General features: G+C 45.1%; 1 protein-coding gene across 7 annotated transcripts in view; it reads left to right on the forward strand.

Annotated features, from left to right (window-relative positions):
* KCNB1 (potassium voltage-gated channel subfamily B member 1) overlaps nt 1-15,426 on the forward strand; it is a 109,562-nt gene that overhangs the window by 79,863 nt on the left and 14,273 nt on the right. For 2 of the 7 annotated variants that reach the window (XR_011472090.1, XR_011472093.1), the window contains exon 3: nt 80-2,716. Coding sequence is in view for 2 of the 7 variants with exons in the window: in XM_070419782.1 (XP_070275883.1) it covers nt 80-2,080 (2,001 nt within the window). In the remaining 5 variants the exon portion in view is untranslated. Of the gene's footprint in view, nt 1-79; nt 11,709-15,426 lie in introns of those variants that run through there. The other 5 variants (XM_070419782.1, XM_070419783.1, XR_011472092.1 and 2 more) reach the window with 4 other exon arrangements.

The raw sequence follows: 15,426 nt of genomic DNA on the forward strand, positions 1-15,426 counted from the left end.
GAGCACTCTGCAGACTCGGTATTAGAGTGATCATCCCATTGGTGGTTGATAACTAAATCCCACTCTCTTCTCCTCACAGATCCTTGCCATAATCTCCATAATGTTCATCGTCCTCTCCACCATTGCCCTGTCACTCAACACGCTGCCAGAGCTGCAGGGCGTTGATGAGTTTGGCCAGTCCACAGACAACCCCCAGCTGGCCCACGTGGAGGCTGTGTGCATTGCGTGGTTCACCATGGAGTACCTGCTGCGGTTCCTCTCCTCGCCCAAGAAGTGGAAATTCTTCAAGGGCCCACTCAACGCCATTGACTTGTTGGCCATCCTACCGTATTATGTTACCATCTTCCTCACTGAATCCAACAAGAGTGTGCTTCAGTTCCAGAATGTTCGCCGCGTGGTCCAGATCTTCCGCATCATGCGTATTCTCCGCATCCTTAAGCTCGCACGCCACTCCACTGGCCTCCAGTCCTTGGGCTTCACCCTGCGGCGGAGCTACAATGAGCTGGGCTTGCTCATTCTCTTCCTCGCCATGGGCATCATGATCTTCTCCAGCCTTGTCTTCTTTGCAGAGAAAGATGAGGAGGACACCAAGTTCAAAAGCATCCCAGCCTCTTTCTGGTGGGCTACTATTACCATGACTACTGTTGGATATGGAGACATCTACCCCAAGACTCTCCTGGGGAAAATTGTGGGGGGGCTCTGCTGCATCGCAGGGGTCCTGGTGATTGCTCTTCCCATCCCCATCATTGTCAACAACTTCTCTGAGTTCTACAAGGAGCAGAAGAGGCAGGAGAAAGCAATCAAGCGTAGAGAGGCTCTGGAGAGAGCCAAGAGGAATGGCAGCATTGTGTCCATGAACATGAAAGATGCTTTTGCCCGGAGCATCGAGATAATGGACATCGTGGTTGAGAAAAATGGAGAGAATAAGGACAAAGTACAAGATAACCACTTGTCACCCAACAAATGGAAATGGCCAAAGAGGACACTATCTGAAACTAGTTCAAGTAAGTCCTTTGAAACCAAGGAGCAAGGATCCCCTGAGAAGGCCAGATCATCTTCTAGTCCTCAACACCTGAATGTCCAGCAGTTGGAAGACATGTATAATAAGATGGCCAAGACCCAATCCCAGCCCATCCTCAATACCAAGCAGTCAGCAACACACAGCAAACCAAAGGAAGAACTTGAAATGGAGAGTATCCCCAGCCCCATAGCTCCTCTGCCCACTCGTACAGAAGGGGTGATAGACATGAGAAGCATGTCGAGCATTGATAGCTTCATTAGCTGTGCCACAGACTTCCCTGAAGCCACCAGATTCTCCCACAGCCCTTTGATGTCGCTCCCCAGCAAGACTGGGGGCAGTTTGGCCCCAGAGATGGGCTGGCAAGGAGCTCTGGGTGCCAGTGGTGGTAGGTTTGTGGAGGCCAACCCCACCCCTGCCGCCAGTCATCACTCTACTTTTCTCATTGAGAGCCCCAAGGCTACCATGAAGACCAACAACCCCTTGAAGCTCCGAGCACTTAAAGTTAACTTCGTGGAGGGCGAACCCAGTCCATTAGTCCCTGTTCTGGGGATGTACCATGACCCTCTCAGGAACCGGGGGGCTGCTGCAGCTGCTGTCGCTGGACTGGAGTGTGCCACACTCTTGGACAGGCCTGTGCTGAGTCCAGAGTCCTCCATCTACACCACAGCAAGTGCTAGGACACCCTCCCGGTCGCCCGAGAAACACACAGCAATAGCATTCAACTTCGAAGCAGGTATCCACCAGTACATTGATGCAGACACAGATGATGAGGGACAGGTGCTGTACAGTGTGGACTCTAGCCCTCCCAAGAGCCTTCATGGGAGTACCAGTCCCAAGTTCAGTGTTGGGACAAGATCAGAGAAGAACCACTTTGAAAGTTCCCCCTTACCCACCTCTCCTAAGTTCTTAAGGCAGAACTGTATTTACTCTACAGAAGCATTGACTGGAAAAGCCCCCAGTGGTCAGGAAAAGTACAAACTTGAGAACCATATCTCCCCCGATGTTCGGGTGTTGCCTGGGGGAGGAGCCCATGGAAGCACACGGGATCAGAGCATCTGAACTACCCCACACGAGGGAGAGACTTGTGGTGAGGTCCAAAGAGGAGTGCGGCTCAGCTTACCTGCCACATAGCTTTTCTGCATGAACTCTGAAGCAGAAAGGCTCCGCAAAGTCCCCAGAAAGACGAGAGACTCCAGAGAAAGCTCCCTAACGCCTTGAGAGTCACAGCAGGTCTATTGGAATGAAGTTGGCCAAGCCATAGAACATGGCACCTCCTTGTAACAACTCCACTGCCCTCTTTGGGACATGAGCAGAACTCACAGCCACCACTACCACATTCTAGACATAACCAAGGCCACCTACTCCCCATTCTTCTCTCATGGCTATCCATCAGCCTCTGAAAGCAACATCTCTGATCCCTCCTGGCCTTGGCTGGAGAAGGATGCTGGAACACGTGGCTGATATTGAAAAAGTGAGTTGACTAATTTGGTATTGGGTGTTGCCTGGCCACTTCTAGGAACCCCTGTCCATCACCTCCTGGATGGATCCCACTGTTAGAGGCTACAGAGAATGCTTGTGTCATGGAGAAATCTCTGCACCATAAGCCACAATCCCAGCGCAAAACCCATACTCAGATGTCTTCATTGACTTCAGTATTTCATAGTACTTGAGATTTTATTTTGAGCTATCATCAGGGTGAGTTGTACTACTTGTACTCCATTCTAATTGCCCCCTGGCAATCTGGGAAGGGCTCAGAAGTCAGGCACTCAGCCAACAGTATGAACTCTGAGCATTGCTTTAGGGTTGTAGAGGGAAAGCATTTTCTGTACATCACTAGTGTAGGCTCAAAAGATATGCAAGTGTCAAATATGCAAAAGAAATAGCTTATTCCAAGAGACTGTATGTTACTGGAGAACAGAATAAAATCTGATTTTTTTTTTTAACCTGCAACAATGAAAGGGGGGAAAAAAATCCCCAATTGAAATGCCCTGTTCAGACTTTTGAATACTTCCTGCTGCGGCAGGGAAAGCATCTACTATAATAGAAATTCTTTTTTTGTTTCCTGTGGTATTCAAGTTTTTTAAAAAGTTTAAATAAAAAGCACTTTATGTTTTTCAAAAATAGATTCTACCAGGGACAGCATCACCATCTTGCACTTTAAAAGAAGCACTATTTCCCGTGGGCCACTTTTTGGGACTCTGGTTGGGTTGTTGCTATATGTCTGTGTCCCACCACAGTGGGTGATATTGTGCTGGTATTGCTGTCTGCCATGTCAAAGTCTGCAGGCGCCTTCCTGCCCCCTCTGAAGCTTCCCCTTAGCCCTATTGCAAAGAAGGGTACCTGGCCCTTGAGTGGGGCTCCTCATAAAGTCACGTGTATAGAAAACAGGCGCATCTCAGAAGAAGACGGTAGACGGTTGGGCATTGGGTGTTTTCTTGTCAACCAGCTGTCGGTGTGTTTTCAGTGTCACTGTCTGTATTAAAAGCTCAGCTCCTTTCCGCAGCCATCAATGCAGCCAGTACAGACAAAAGCAATAAGTTCTAGTGTGTTTCTTGGTGTTGGTGTTCCTGTCCTCGTTTGATGCTCTGACATTGGTCTACTTGATTTCAGTCTGACAGCATGGTGTTGCTGGCTGTTCCTTGGTTCAGTAACACTGGGTTGAGCCACTGGTTAGCGTGATGCCATGCTGTGGGCCCATCCGTCAGTAAAGATAACATGTTATGGACCTGCCTGTTTTTAATGCAATGGACTGATGTTGTTCTCTTAATACAGTTCTGCTGGATGATGTCCCAAATACAATCGTGTATATCTGTCAGTCATCAATTGTGACAGGCATACGTCTTCCTGATGGAATGAAACATGGTGTTGTTTAGCTGTCCTTCATACGATGTTATTGATCTGCCTGTTGTTACAACGGCACGATCCACCTGTCAGTACACAGATATCACAGAGTCGTTCTGCCTGCTCTCCTCACAGTGGCATGAGGTTGGGCCACCTGTCACAGATATGATGACAGGGGGTCATCCTACTGCCCTTAAACATGTGTATTCTTTGCTGAATACGCGCCTGGTTCGCACTGCTTCTCAGCATCTCCAAGGACTGTGGATCTCTCCAAGAGGGGACAGTCCTGTTCTTTGCTGCGTTAACAAAGAAAATGCGTGCCGGAGTATCTTGACTCTTCCAAAGTATCTTCAGAGTACTCTGGCAGCAAATGCAAAGGGACTTAAGGGACAAAGAGAGAATGAGGTCATCCTGTTCCGGATGATATACCAGAGAGAGGAAGCAGCAGCGCTCCCGGGGGGCTTTGCCGAGATCTCAGTGTGGGCTGGAGGCCTGTTGAGGAATGGCCATGGAACAGTCCTCCCTGGACCATCTCACGTGTCTCTTCTTTGTTTTCATCACCATCTATGTCCGCCATCAGCACAAATGTGAAAATTCAGGGAAAACAAACAAATGCTTTTTGATAAAAGTAAATAGTTGTGATTTCTGATTCAGATATTTTTAGAGCTGATGCTATCTGTAAAAATTAATAATAATATAGTCTATTTTACATATCAGGAAAGTGAACATGTTTAAATATAGCCATATATAGTGGGAAGGAACTTACCACCCCTTCTTCAAACCAAGGCATTTCATTTGTTGGTTGAAGCAGACGAGAAGTGTACAGATTGGAAATTCTTTCTTCCTTTTTTAAAAAAAACAAACAAAAAACTAATAACCAATTGGTGCAACTCTCCTTGTAACCAAAGGCCCTTTCTGCCTTGTGTGGTCACGCAGGACCTAGCCCTTCCTTCCTCGTGTATTTTGTCTGACCTTAAAGTAGCATTTTATTGAGTCACTTTTGAAGGACGAATTCAGAAGTATCATGAAGAACCTACCTATTCAGGCTGAACAGCCAGAGTCCTATAGAGTTCTTATAGAAACAAAATAATTGAAACTCAGCATATACTATGCTTAGAAAGTATTGTGTTCTGTTTTGTTTTTTTCTTTTACTTGTGGATGTATCATGGGAATATATATATAGCTTTTACCCTGGGTCCCATTCACAATAAAGTGCTGTGAGTTTACCCAGGCCCCCACCTGCCAGAAAGGAACATACTGAGATTTTTAATATGTGTACATTCTACCTGTACCTGTGTACATGCACTAGGAAATCTTCCTAAGAATCTCCACTGAGAAGCTAACCTTGATCGACGGGTCTTGATGGAGGACAGGGAAGCAATAGTTTTGGAAGCAGGTACCACTTTACCTTGGTGGTCCAAGTCCCACCCATTCCTGAGCCAATGAAAGCGGGGAAAAAAAACAAATCAACCCAAAGAAATGAAACTAGGGACTGGAGGCGGATGGAAGCCTGGTCCTTTTGGTGAACTCGGTGAAACTTCTCCAGAACCCAGCTGAACTTGACTTCCAACTTCCACCTTTATCAGAAAGGGCTAGGGACCAGGTAGCTGTGCATCCCAATCAACAGGGGAGAGTCTGCGACCATGGGAAAGAGGTGGGCAACCTCTTTCTCTCTTAGGGTAAAGAAAAACAACAGGATTTTGGTGCAGTAGATTTCTCGGTGCCTTCTTTAGGAATTTTATCTTAAGCACACTTAATGAGGAAAGAAAAAAGAGGAGAGAACATTTGTTCCTGGGAAGCCCTTTTCTCTAAAGGCACCGGGGATCAAGAATGAAGAAAGAGATGGGGCGGGGGAGGGGGCGGGCAATATCCTGAGGAGGCCATTTCCATTCAATCCACCTGGCTCATCCCTGAGAATTGCTGGCAATATAGACGTCTTCAAACTGATTCCCAACCTCTCTTCCACTGTGTCTTGGTAACCATAGCCTCGTTTCTGCCCATTCTCCTAATAAGATCCACCTTTCTAAGGAGAAAAAACACACACGATAGTATTCTCTTAAGGAAAGCTGTAATGTATTGTTGATGTTTGTAACTATTGTATATTTCTGTCATGCTCCATGTTACAGCTGGAGTGTCTAATCCCGTGGTCGGCAAACTGCAGCTCGCAAGCCACATGCGGCTCTTTGGCCCCTTGAGTGTGGCTCTTCCTAAGCCTTAGGAGTACCCTAATTAAGTTAATAACTATGTACCTACCTATATAGTTTAAGTTTAAAAAATTTGGCTCTCAAAAGAAATTTCAATCGTTGTACTGTTGATATTTGGCTCTGTTGACTACTGAGTTTGCCGACCGCTGCCGACCATTAGACTCTAATCCATGGGCAAGGGGAAATTCAAAATTCACCAGGGACCAGGGTCACGAAAGCCAGGTCTCTAGTTCTCTCCTTTCCTTATTTCTCTAGCAACTAGTCCCAGGCTTCAGCCTCCAATCAAGGAACTTTGAATCAAATGAGAACATGGTGAACCGCCTCCAAGATCCTTTGGGAAAGGACTTGTTCTGAGGCTGCGAAGCTGGCAGGAGGAAGAAGGGGCTCACTAGAGTCCCCAGCAGGACAGCGAAGAGCCTCCAGCCCTGAGCTGAACGTTCCTCACCTCTCTCGGCCTATGTGACAGCATCCAAATGCGTTCACTCAGCCAGAGTGACCCAAAGCAGCCCTGGCTACACCCAGAAATAAGAGTTACCTCTGCATTTTCTGTTGCCATTTTTCTGGCTCTAGAAGTATCTGATGTGTAGGACTACATCACAGGTTGTCCACGCATCTCAGAGTAGTCTATTTCTCTGTTCAGATAAATATATGTACTTTTAGCGAATTTATAATAGGGCCATGGAGTCTAATTTCATTTGTAATATAGAATAACATTTTAGCAGGTTTGTGGTTGGTCATTATCGTAGCTGATATTTTCTGGCCTTTTTCATTCACTCCCATTGTCCCTTGGACTGCTTTTTCTTTTCTTTCAATTCTGATTTTCTGGGGGTGGGGAAAGACTTTAGGGTCTGACTTCCTCATACAGGCATTTCCTGGCACTAAGCCTAGAGTCTGTTGACACTTACTGTCTTCATTCTGTCTGTGTGTTTCTCCTATTCGTTGTTGTTAAGAATCCAGGGCACAGATGCACGATTGGGAGCAGATGACCCTCAAAATCAGGATGGGATGTGGGCTGGTTTAGTTGATTCCTACACACCTTTGGGGATCTGAGGGGACTGAGTTTTCTCATCCGCAAAGATTTCAGAACCAAAAAATCTCATGTAAGCAAACTTGCCACTGGCATTTCTGAGATCCAGAACACACCCAAGCCCCTCCTGGCTGGCCTGTTGCCATGTCCAGTGCCTGCTCCCTGTAACATCAATTGGATCCGAAGGACAGAGCATTTTCTGGTTCTTGAGAACCTCGGAGAACATGCTGGGCTTTAGATCTCATCAACTTTTTATCAGTTCTTCTTCTCAATCCATTGCCAGCAGCCTCAACAAAAAACAGTGGCCAGACAGGCTTGCAGCCAAACCCCGAGAAGACATGTCCCCAGAATCTGCCATCTCATCTCCCCTTCCCTTTCCAGCTGCTGGCTTCATAGAGCCAGAGATTGATGGCAAAGGCAGCTTCCACTCAACTAGGCCTCAGGGAGTTTCTGGACTGTCCTGATAATTAATTCCACCAGGTGGCTTCCAGCATTGGGTTGGCAGAAGACAGCTCACGAAGCAGGATCTTCAGCAAAAAGTGATTTTTTTTTTCCATCTATCAACTCATGCAGGAAGATGAAGAAAGCTCAGATAATCTCCAATTTGTAATCATTTAGATTTTCATATCTCCACTCCGCTCCCCCCCCCCCCCCCCTACCACCACCACCTCATGTCAGCTTCAGGGCTCTCACCTCTGCCCAAATAGAAATCTGAGCCAAATCAGGACCCCCACATGGCAGCGAATGATCCCCTTTGGAACAACCCCAAGAAGAAACTAATCCAAGTGTGAATATATTCTTTTGGACCAAGACCCTAATCACAGTTTTCCCACCCACCCCCCCTAAAATTCCTGGTAACCTGGTTTGAACCAAAGCCAAACAAAACAGAGATTTGTTAAAACTTCTGCACAAGAACAAAAAGAAAGTTGTTTTTCCCATTAATGTGCTAGGTTTGATGCCCAGATAAGCAAACACCCTTGCTTGTGGCCATTTTCATGTAGAAAAAGGTTGTATAGTTTGGGTATCCATTCACTATCCCGGATTTTGTCTTAACCTGGAATTTCTTGGGAATACCCAAAAATTCCAACTTGAAGAAATGGATTTGGAAGGGGCTCTGTTAATGGAGCAGCCCCTCATCTTCACCTCTAACTCTAACTCTTCATTCCTCCCTGCAAAGCTTCTGAAAAGATCTGAAGGCTGGCCAGGATGGGGTGGAGTGGGGCAGTTCACCTGGACAAGAAATTACCTGCCTGCAGGATGGCTGCATGCAGATCTCTGAAATGTTCTCTTGCATGAGAAGGGCAGGGTGGTCGATTTCAGCTCAAAGTAAGAAAGCACTTCTAAAGGGTGGGGCTGCTAACCATGGAACTCGAATGCCATGTTGGGTAATGACCTTCGTGACACCACAGTGTTTAAAGAGAGGCTAGATGATGTACAAAATGGATATTGCAGGGGGACCCTAGCATTGCATAGCAACTGGACTAAACAACCAGGGAAATTCTCTCTCTCTCTCTCTCTCTCTCTCTCTCTCTCTCTCTCTCTTTCCTGGTGTGTGTGTGTGTGTGTGTGTGTGTGTGTGTGTGTGTGTGTAGGTGGTTGGTGGTTTGAACATCTGGGCACAGACTCAAGCCACCAAGGCAAAGGCAAGGAGCACTGTTAGCAGGAACTCAAAGGTTAGAATTTGGAGCTCTCAGAGGGAGTTCTAAGTGGCACAGGATACCCTGTTCCCCATGCTCCGTATCTTGGACAATTTCAATGACCCTGTTGACCACCCATCCAACCCATCCCCAGTGCCCTAGTAGGAACCACACAGGGTGGGATAATACTCATGGTATCATCCCCTAGGCCAACCAAAAAGCAACCCCATCTCTGGCTGGCTGTCTCGCGGTGCTTCAGTCCTTCTGCCCAGACTCTATGCCCTCAGAGACCTGAGGATTTCAGTACGAAAGACACAATTATCTTTTACCCACTAGCCACCTGCCTAATGAACAAACAGCCCAGGCAATAGCAAATGGCATTATTCCAAAAGGGCTTTATTCCCCTGGCAAATAAAACAGGAAACCCCATTCAAATCCTTTGGGGTTTTTAATTCCATTGAATTTATTGGGGTGACACACTTAATACAATTATATAGGTTTCAGGTGTATAATTCTATAATACGTCATCTGCATATTTTATCGTGTGTTCACCAGCCCCGGTCAAGTCTATTCAAATCTTTTGAAAGTCCCCACCCAATGAAGTTAAATCCAGAAGAGCTAAAACAGAGAGGCGCCTGTACCCAGTTTTACAGCAAGACAAGGCTGCTGCTGCCTCCAGGCAGAATGCCATCTCCCACATCTGTAGCCCCTTCCCAAGGTCTGGATGCTGCATTCCTCAAGGAGAGCATTTGACAAAGAGGTGTGAAAGTCCCCCTTCATTTCTATTTGGTGAGTTTGGAGGAGGTGGAGCTTCATCCTCAGGGTGACCCCCAGTGCAGGCAGTCTCAGGTGGTTTTATCATGAGATTAGGCAGGATATGTTTGAACGGATAGACCGAGCAGCTGCCAATTTCTAAGATCCCCCTCTGAGGCTCTGTCCTGAGGAATAACTCAAGTTAGTGTCTGCCATGACATTAGAGTCTTGAAAAAGGAAGGAAACTCCCAATTCTGTCTCATTAGGATGCTCTCAAGAGTTATGCATGCATCTCCCCACCCTACTTGCCTCCCTGAGCTAATCCAGGTTTGGAAAACCAGGCAGGAAGCACAAGAGAAGATGCTCAAGAGACTTGGACTTTTCCATGGCTTGGCTCATGGCCCCTGGTCTTTACTAGGGCTTTGGGCTCTCTCTCTTAAATAACCTTGACCTCTGACCTTGGTGTGCCTGCTAGGTGGGGAAGAGGAACATCAGCAGCTGCTCAGCTGGCAGCTGGCCTTTTGCTCCCCAGACCTATCCTAGCTTTAACCCAAGGTTAAGAGCTGGGGACACCATTTTCTGCAACAGGAACTCAGGGTTATCCCCCGATGTATGCCCTTGGCACACAGTGGTCACTCAACCTGTGTGTTTGAGTGAGTGAATGTGTAAATGATTAACTTCTGAGTGAATGAATGATGAGTGAATGTGTGAGTGAATAGAGGAGTTTATTAGTTCTTACCTGGCTTGACGTAGTACTAACTGGGAAGGAAGGAGAAATGAGAGGCCTCTCCCATTAAAACCTGTAGCAGCCCCACCAACAGCATCTGTTCTTTGACTCAATTGGGGACCAAGATGATGTCCAAATTTGACACCTGTCTGCCCTAAGGGCCTTGGCCTTTACAGAGCTACACTCCCAGGGGATCATTTGGGGCAGCCCCCGCCTCCTTTCCTACTCTCCTACTCTGTATTTTCAACCTCATGCTCTAGTTTAGCTCACACATAGCCCATAGGAAGACCACAGAGTGGTTTTCCAATGGGCAAAGCCAAGGGTCTGAGACTTGCTAGGGGCAGGAATGTGGGAGCCGACATCTGGAAACTGGATTGCATTCCCTGAGCCAGGGGAGTCCAGCTGGAAGAGAAGGCCAGCCTTTCCTCCAGCTTTTAGAGCCAAGGGATTTCCTTTGTTCTGAGCCCCAATGCCCCCATGATAGCATGTGCCCGGTCCCATTAGCTAAGACCCTCTCTCTCTCCCAGGAACCGTATGAGGTTGAGGCTTTTATGCCAGCAAAGCCATTCTGATCGCCCCACCCATGATGGGGGACAAGCCAATCACATTAGCCATAAATGACCAATGTCCTTAGCTCTTTTCTGGGGTCGTGTTCTTGGGTCCTGTTCATCTCTGGTCAGTTGACGTCTCTAGTCCTTCCTGTAAAGGTGAAATGAGCATTACACACACACACACACACACACACACACACACTCATGAGGAAACCAAACAACAATCAGTTTCTTTTTATGCATGTGATGAGATGAAATTGTGACCTCCAGCTGCTGTCCTGTCTTGTAAAATATGTCCAAATGTTTAAGAATTTCTAAGCAAATGGTCCCTTAATGAAGTCTGCAGAGTTCAATAAAGAGGTATGGAGAAAACAAGCTTGGTGGTGTTTGTTTTATTTTCTTAGGGGGCACGGGAAGGGAGAGGTGTGCAGGTATACAGAGGAGGCTGAATTGGGGGACTTGGAGGGGCAGCCCTGGCTGTTTCTCTTCACCTGAAAGACAGAGTATGAAAATGTCACTGCCTTGTAATCCCAATATGCAAAGAGTGGTAACCCACCCCCATGCTGTGCTCGTGGACCAAAGTCCAAATTCTGGTTATTTGGCTCTCATGTCAGTGATACCTGGGTATTCTTGGCCTTACTATTGCTCTCACATAAAGATGTCTCACAATGCCTGTAGGGGCCACACACACAACTCTGACAGTCCATCCCCTTCTCTGCTTCATTGTTCTCCGTGACACTTACCACCTCTGAAACAATATATTTTATCTATTTATTTTATTTATTATTTACCTCCCTCTAATAGAACATAAATTCAGAAACTAAAAAGCAAAGACTCAAGAAGGTGGAGGGGAACAGAACAGAATATCCAAGGACTATGAATGTGCATGTGTGTTTGTTTTTCTTTATTTTACCCCACACAAATAGTAACGTACCATATATATGCTCTGCACTTTGCTTTTCTCATTTCATACTGTGTATCTTGAAAATCATCCTGTATCAGTACACAAAGAGCTTCCTTGTTCTTTTTTTTTTTTTTAAATATATTTTATTGATTTTTTACAGAGAGGAAGGAGAGGGATAGAGAGTTAGAAACATCGATGAGAGAGAAACATCGATCAGCTGCCTCCTGCACGCCACCCCACTGGGGATGTGCCCGCAACCAAGGTACATGCCCTTGACTGGAATCGAACCCAGGACCCTTGAGTCCGCAGGCCAATGCTCTATCCACTGGGCCCAAACCGGTTCTGGCTTCCTTGTTCTTTTGTACACAGTAATCGCTAATCTCCTAAAGCTGAACGTTCAGGTTGCTTCCAAACTTTGGTATAACAAACAGGGCTGAAATGAATGGCCTGTCAGTGGTTCCTATGGGTTCTGCCTCCAAAATAAATCTGGACTCTGCATTTCTTGCCCCTCCACTGCCACAGCTCTGGGCCATGCCATCACTCTCTATTGCCAAATGATTGCAGCAGCCTCCAGATCAGGCTCTCTGTTTCCACCCATGATCCCTTTCAGGCTCTTCTCAACACAGTGGCCAGAGGGATTCTATCAACCTGTCACTCTGATTATATCACTTCACTATTAAAGCCTTCCAAAGGCTTCCCATCACATTTTGAATAAAATCCAAAGTCCTTGGCATGGTCTGCAAGGCCATTTATCCCTAGGCTCCTGCCTGCCCCTTTGTTTTCACCTTCCCCTGCTCCCCCCTGAGGGTGTTCTGCTCCATCATCACTGTCCTCCTCACTCTTCCTCAAACATGCCCATGTGGGCTCACCTAATGCAACCCTTTCCATCCCCCATCCCAGACTCTTCTACCCTCTCTGACCTCCTGCCCTACTACTCTTTACTTCCCTGACTCCCCTTCAGACATATTGGCCACCAGTCCACTTTCCAATGCACCAAGCATACTGCCACCACAGGGCCTTTCCTCTGGCCATCCCCTCCAGGCAGAGGCTCATTCCATCACTTCCTTCAGGTGTAATCTCAGCAATCCCTTTAGCTAACAACCCTGTTTATAATAACAACCTCCCCACACACATACATACACAATATACACACATACACAAAAGTCTCACAATCCTTCCCCTCCTCTGCTTTATTATTCTCCATAATACTTACCACCTTCTGACACACTATATTGTATATATTTATTTTGTTTATTATTTATCTCCCTCCAATAGAATGTAAATTTCTCTCTTCGATAGAACATGAGTTCAAAAACTGAAAAGCAAAGAGAACAAAGACTGAAAAAAACACCAGAATATTTAAGGACTGTGGAACAACTAGAAAACATAAGCATAATGGGAACACAAGAAACAGAAGAAAGAGAGAAAAGAACAGAAATATTTGATACCATAATAACTGAGAATTTCAGCAAAGTAATGCCAGGCACCAAGCCACAGATCCAGGAAGCTCAGATAAATACCAAAAAACTATACTGAGGCATATTACAAGTCAAACTACAGAAAAATCAAAGATAAGAAAAAAATCCTGACCTGGAAGAAACCAGAGGAAAAAACAGGTCAATGACAGAGGAACAAAGATAAGAATTATTTGCCTTCTCCTCAAAAATTATGCAAGCAAGAAGACAATGAAATAAGATACTTAAAGTGTTGAGAGGAAGAAAAAAGCCACCAACCTAGAATTCTGTACCCTGAAAAATTATCCTTCAAAAGTGAAAGAGAAATAGAAACTTTTTCAGATAAACAAAAATTGAAGGCATTTGTTGCCAGTACACCTGCCTTGCAAAGAATGTTAAAAGACGTTCTTTAGAGAGAAAGACAATGATATAGGTCAGAAACTTGGATCTACATTTTTAAAAAGGAAGATCATAAAGAAGAAATAAATGATGGTAAAATAAAAACTTTTCTTTTTCTTATTCTTAATTGCTCAAACAAATAACAATTTGTCCATAATAATACCAACAATGCATTTTATCTTGTATGCTTATGTGTATATCTTATGTATGTAATGTATATATGTTTATGTATGCTATATATAAGTGAAGTGGGTGACAGAAATGATACAAAGGACAAGAAGGAGAAATTAGGATTCTTTTGTTTTTATTAGGTACTAACACTATCCATGAAATGGTATGGTGTTATTTGAAGGTGGACTTATATTAGTTGTAAATGTATATTGCAAACACTAAAGCAACCATTAAAATGGTGTTTAGAAAAGCATAATTAATTTGCTAAGAAAGGAGAGAAAAATTGAATCATAAAATGCTCAATTAAAACCACAAGAAGCAGAAAAAGAATAGAAGACAAAAAATAAGAACAAAGAAAAAGGCAACAAATAAAAAGCAGTAACAAATATAGCAGATATTAATCCAATATGCAATAATTACTTTGAATGTCAATGTTCTAAACATACCAATTAAAAGACAAGATTGGCCAAAACCGGTTTGGCTCAGTGGATAGAGCGTCGGCCTGCGGACTGAAGGGTCCCGGGTTCGATTCCGGTCAAGGGCATGTACTTGGGTTGTGGGCACATCCCCAGTGGGAGATGTGCAGGAGGCAGCTGATCGATGTTTCTCTCTCATCGATGTTTCTAACTCTCTATTTCTCTCCCTTCCTCTCTGTAAAAAATCAATAAAAATATAAAAAAAATAAAAATAAAAATAATAAAATAAATAAATAAATAAAAGACAAGATTGTCAGAGTGGATCAAAAAATAAGACCCAGCTGAAACCGGTTTGGCTCAGTGGATAGAGCGTCGGCCTGCAGACTGAAGGGTCCCAGGTTCTATTCCAGTCAAGGGCATGTACCTGGGTTGCAGGCACATCCCCAGTAGGAGATGTGCAGGAGGCGGCTGATCGATGTTTCTCTCCCATCGATGTTTCTAACTCTCTATCTCTCTCCCTTCCTCTCTGTAAAAAATCAATAAAAATATATTAAAAAAAAAAATAAGACCCAATGCTATATGCACCACACGCACACACGCGCACACGCACACACACACGCACACGCACACACCATGGGCAGTAAGTGCAAGTCTTTGCAGATGACTAGGAAGCTCACACAAAAAGCTGGCCTCACTGTACAAGATTGAAAAAGCACACAGACTTGAGTAGTCAGCATTGCCCAAAGGAAAGCAAATGGGAGGCTGTCAGCACCCTACCTGACTTTGCATAATTGAGAGAAGGCAAATAATCTTAAGAACCACCCGGCCGGTTGGCTCAGTGGTTGAGCATTGACCTATAAACCAGGAGGTCATGGTTTGATTCCCAGTTGGAGCACGTGCCTGGGATTGCAGGCTCAATTCCCAGTAGGGGGTGTGCAGGAGGCAGCAATCAATGATTCTCTCTCATCATTGATGTTTCTATCTCTCTCACCCTCTCCCTTCCTCTCTCTGAAATCAATTTTTAAAATTTTTTTTAAAGAATCTTAAGAACTTTAATCTTAAGAACCTCCCCTTCCTCCCAAAGGTAACAAGAAATGTGGGCAGATGCTTCCATAGAAAAGGTCTGGGAAAGCCTCTGAATCCTTAGTGGGGCTGGCAGGTAAAGGTATTTTTTTTTCCCAAAGGTGACTGCTTCTTCAAATCTGACAGCAACGCAAGACCTTAAGGAACAAAACAAAAAAAATCAAGAAACACAATAATTTTCATGTAAATGACCAGAAAGATATGGAGATCTATAATTTCCTGATAAATAATTCAAAAT

Source organism: Myotis yumanensis, unplaced genomic scaffold (assembly GCF_028538775.1).
Source record: "Myotis yumanensis isolate MYYU_CA2020_CCGP unplaced genomic scaffold, mMyoYum1.0.hap1 SCAF_7, whole genome shotgun sequence".
Classification (NCBI taxonomy): Eukaryota; Metazoa; Chordata; class Mammalia; order Chiroptera; family Vespertilionidae; genus Myotis; species Myotis yumanensis.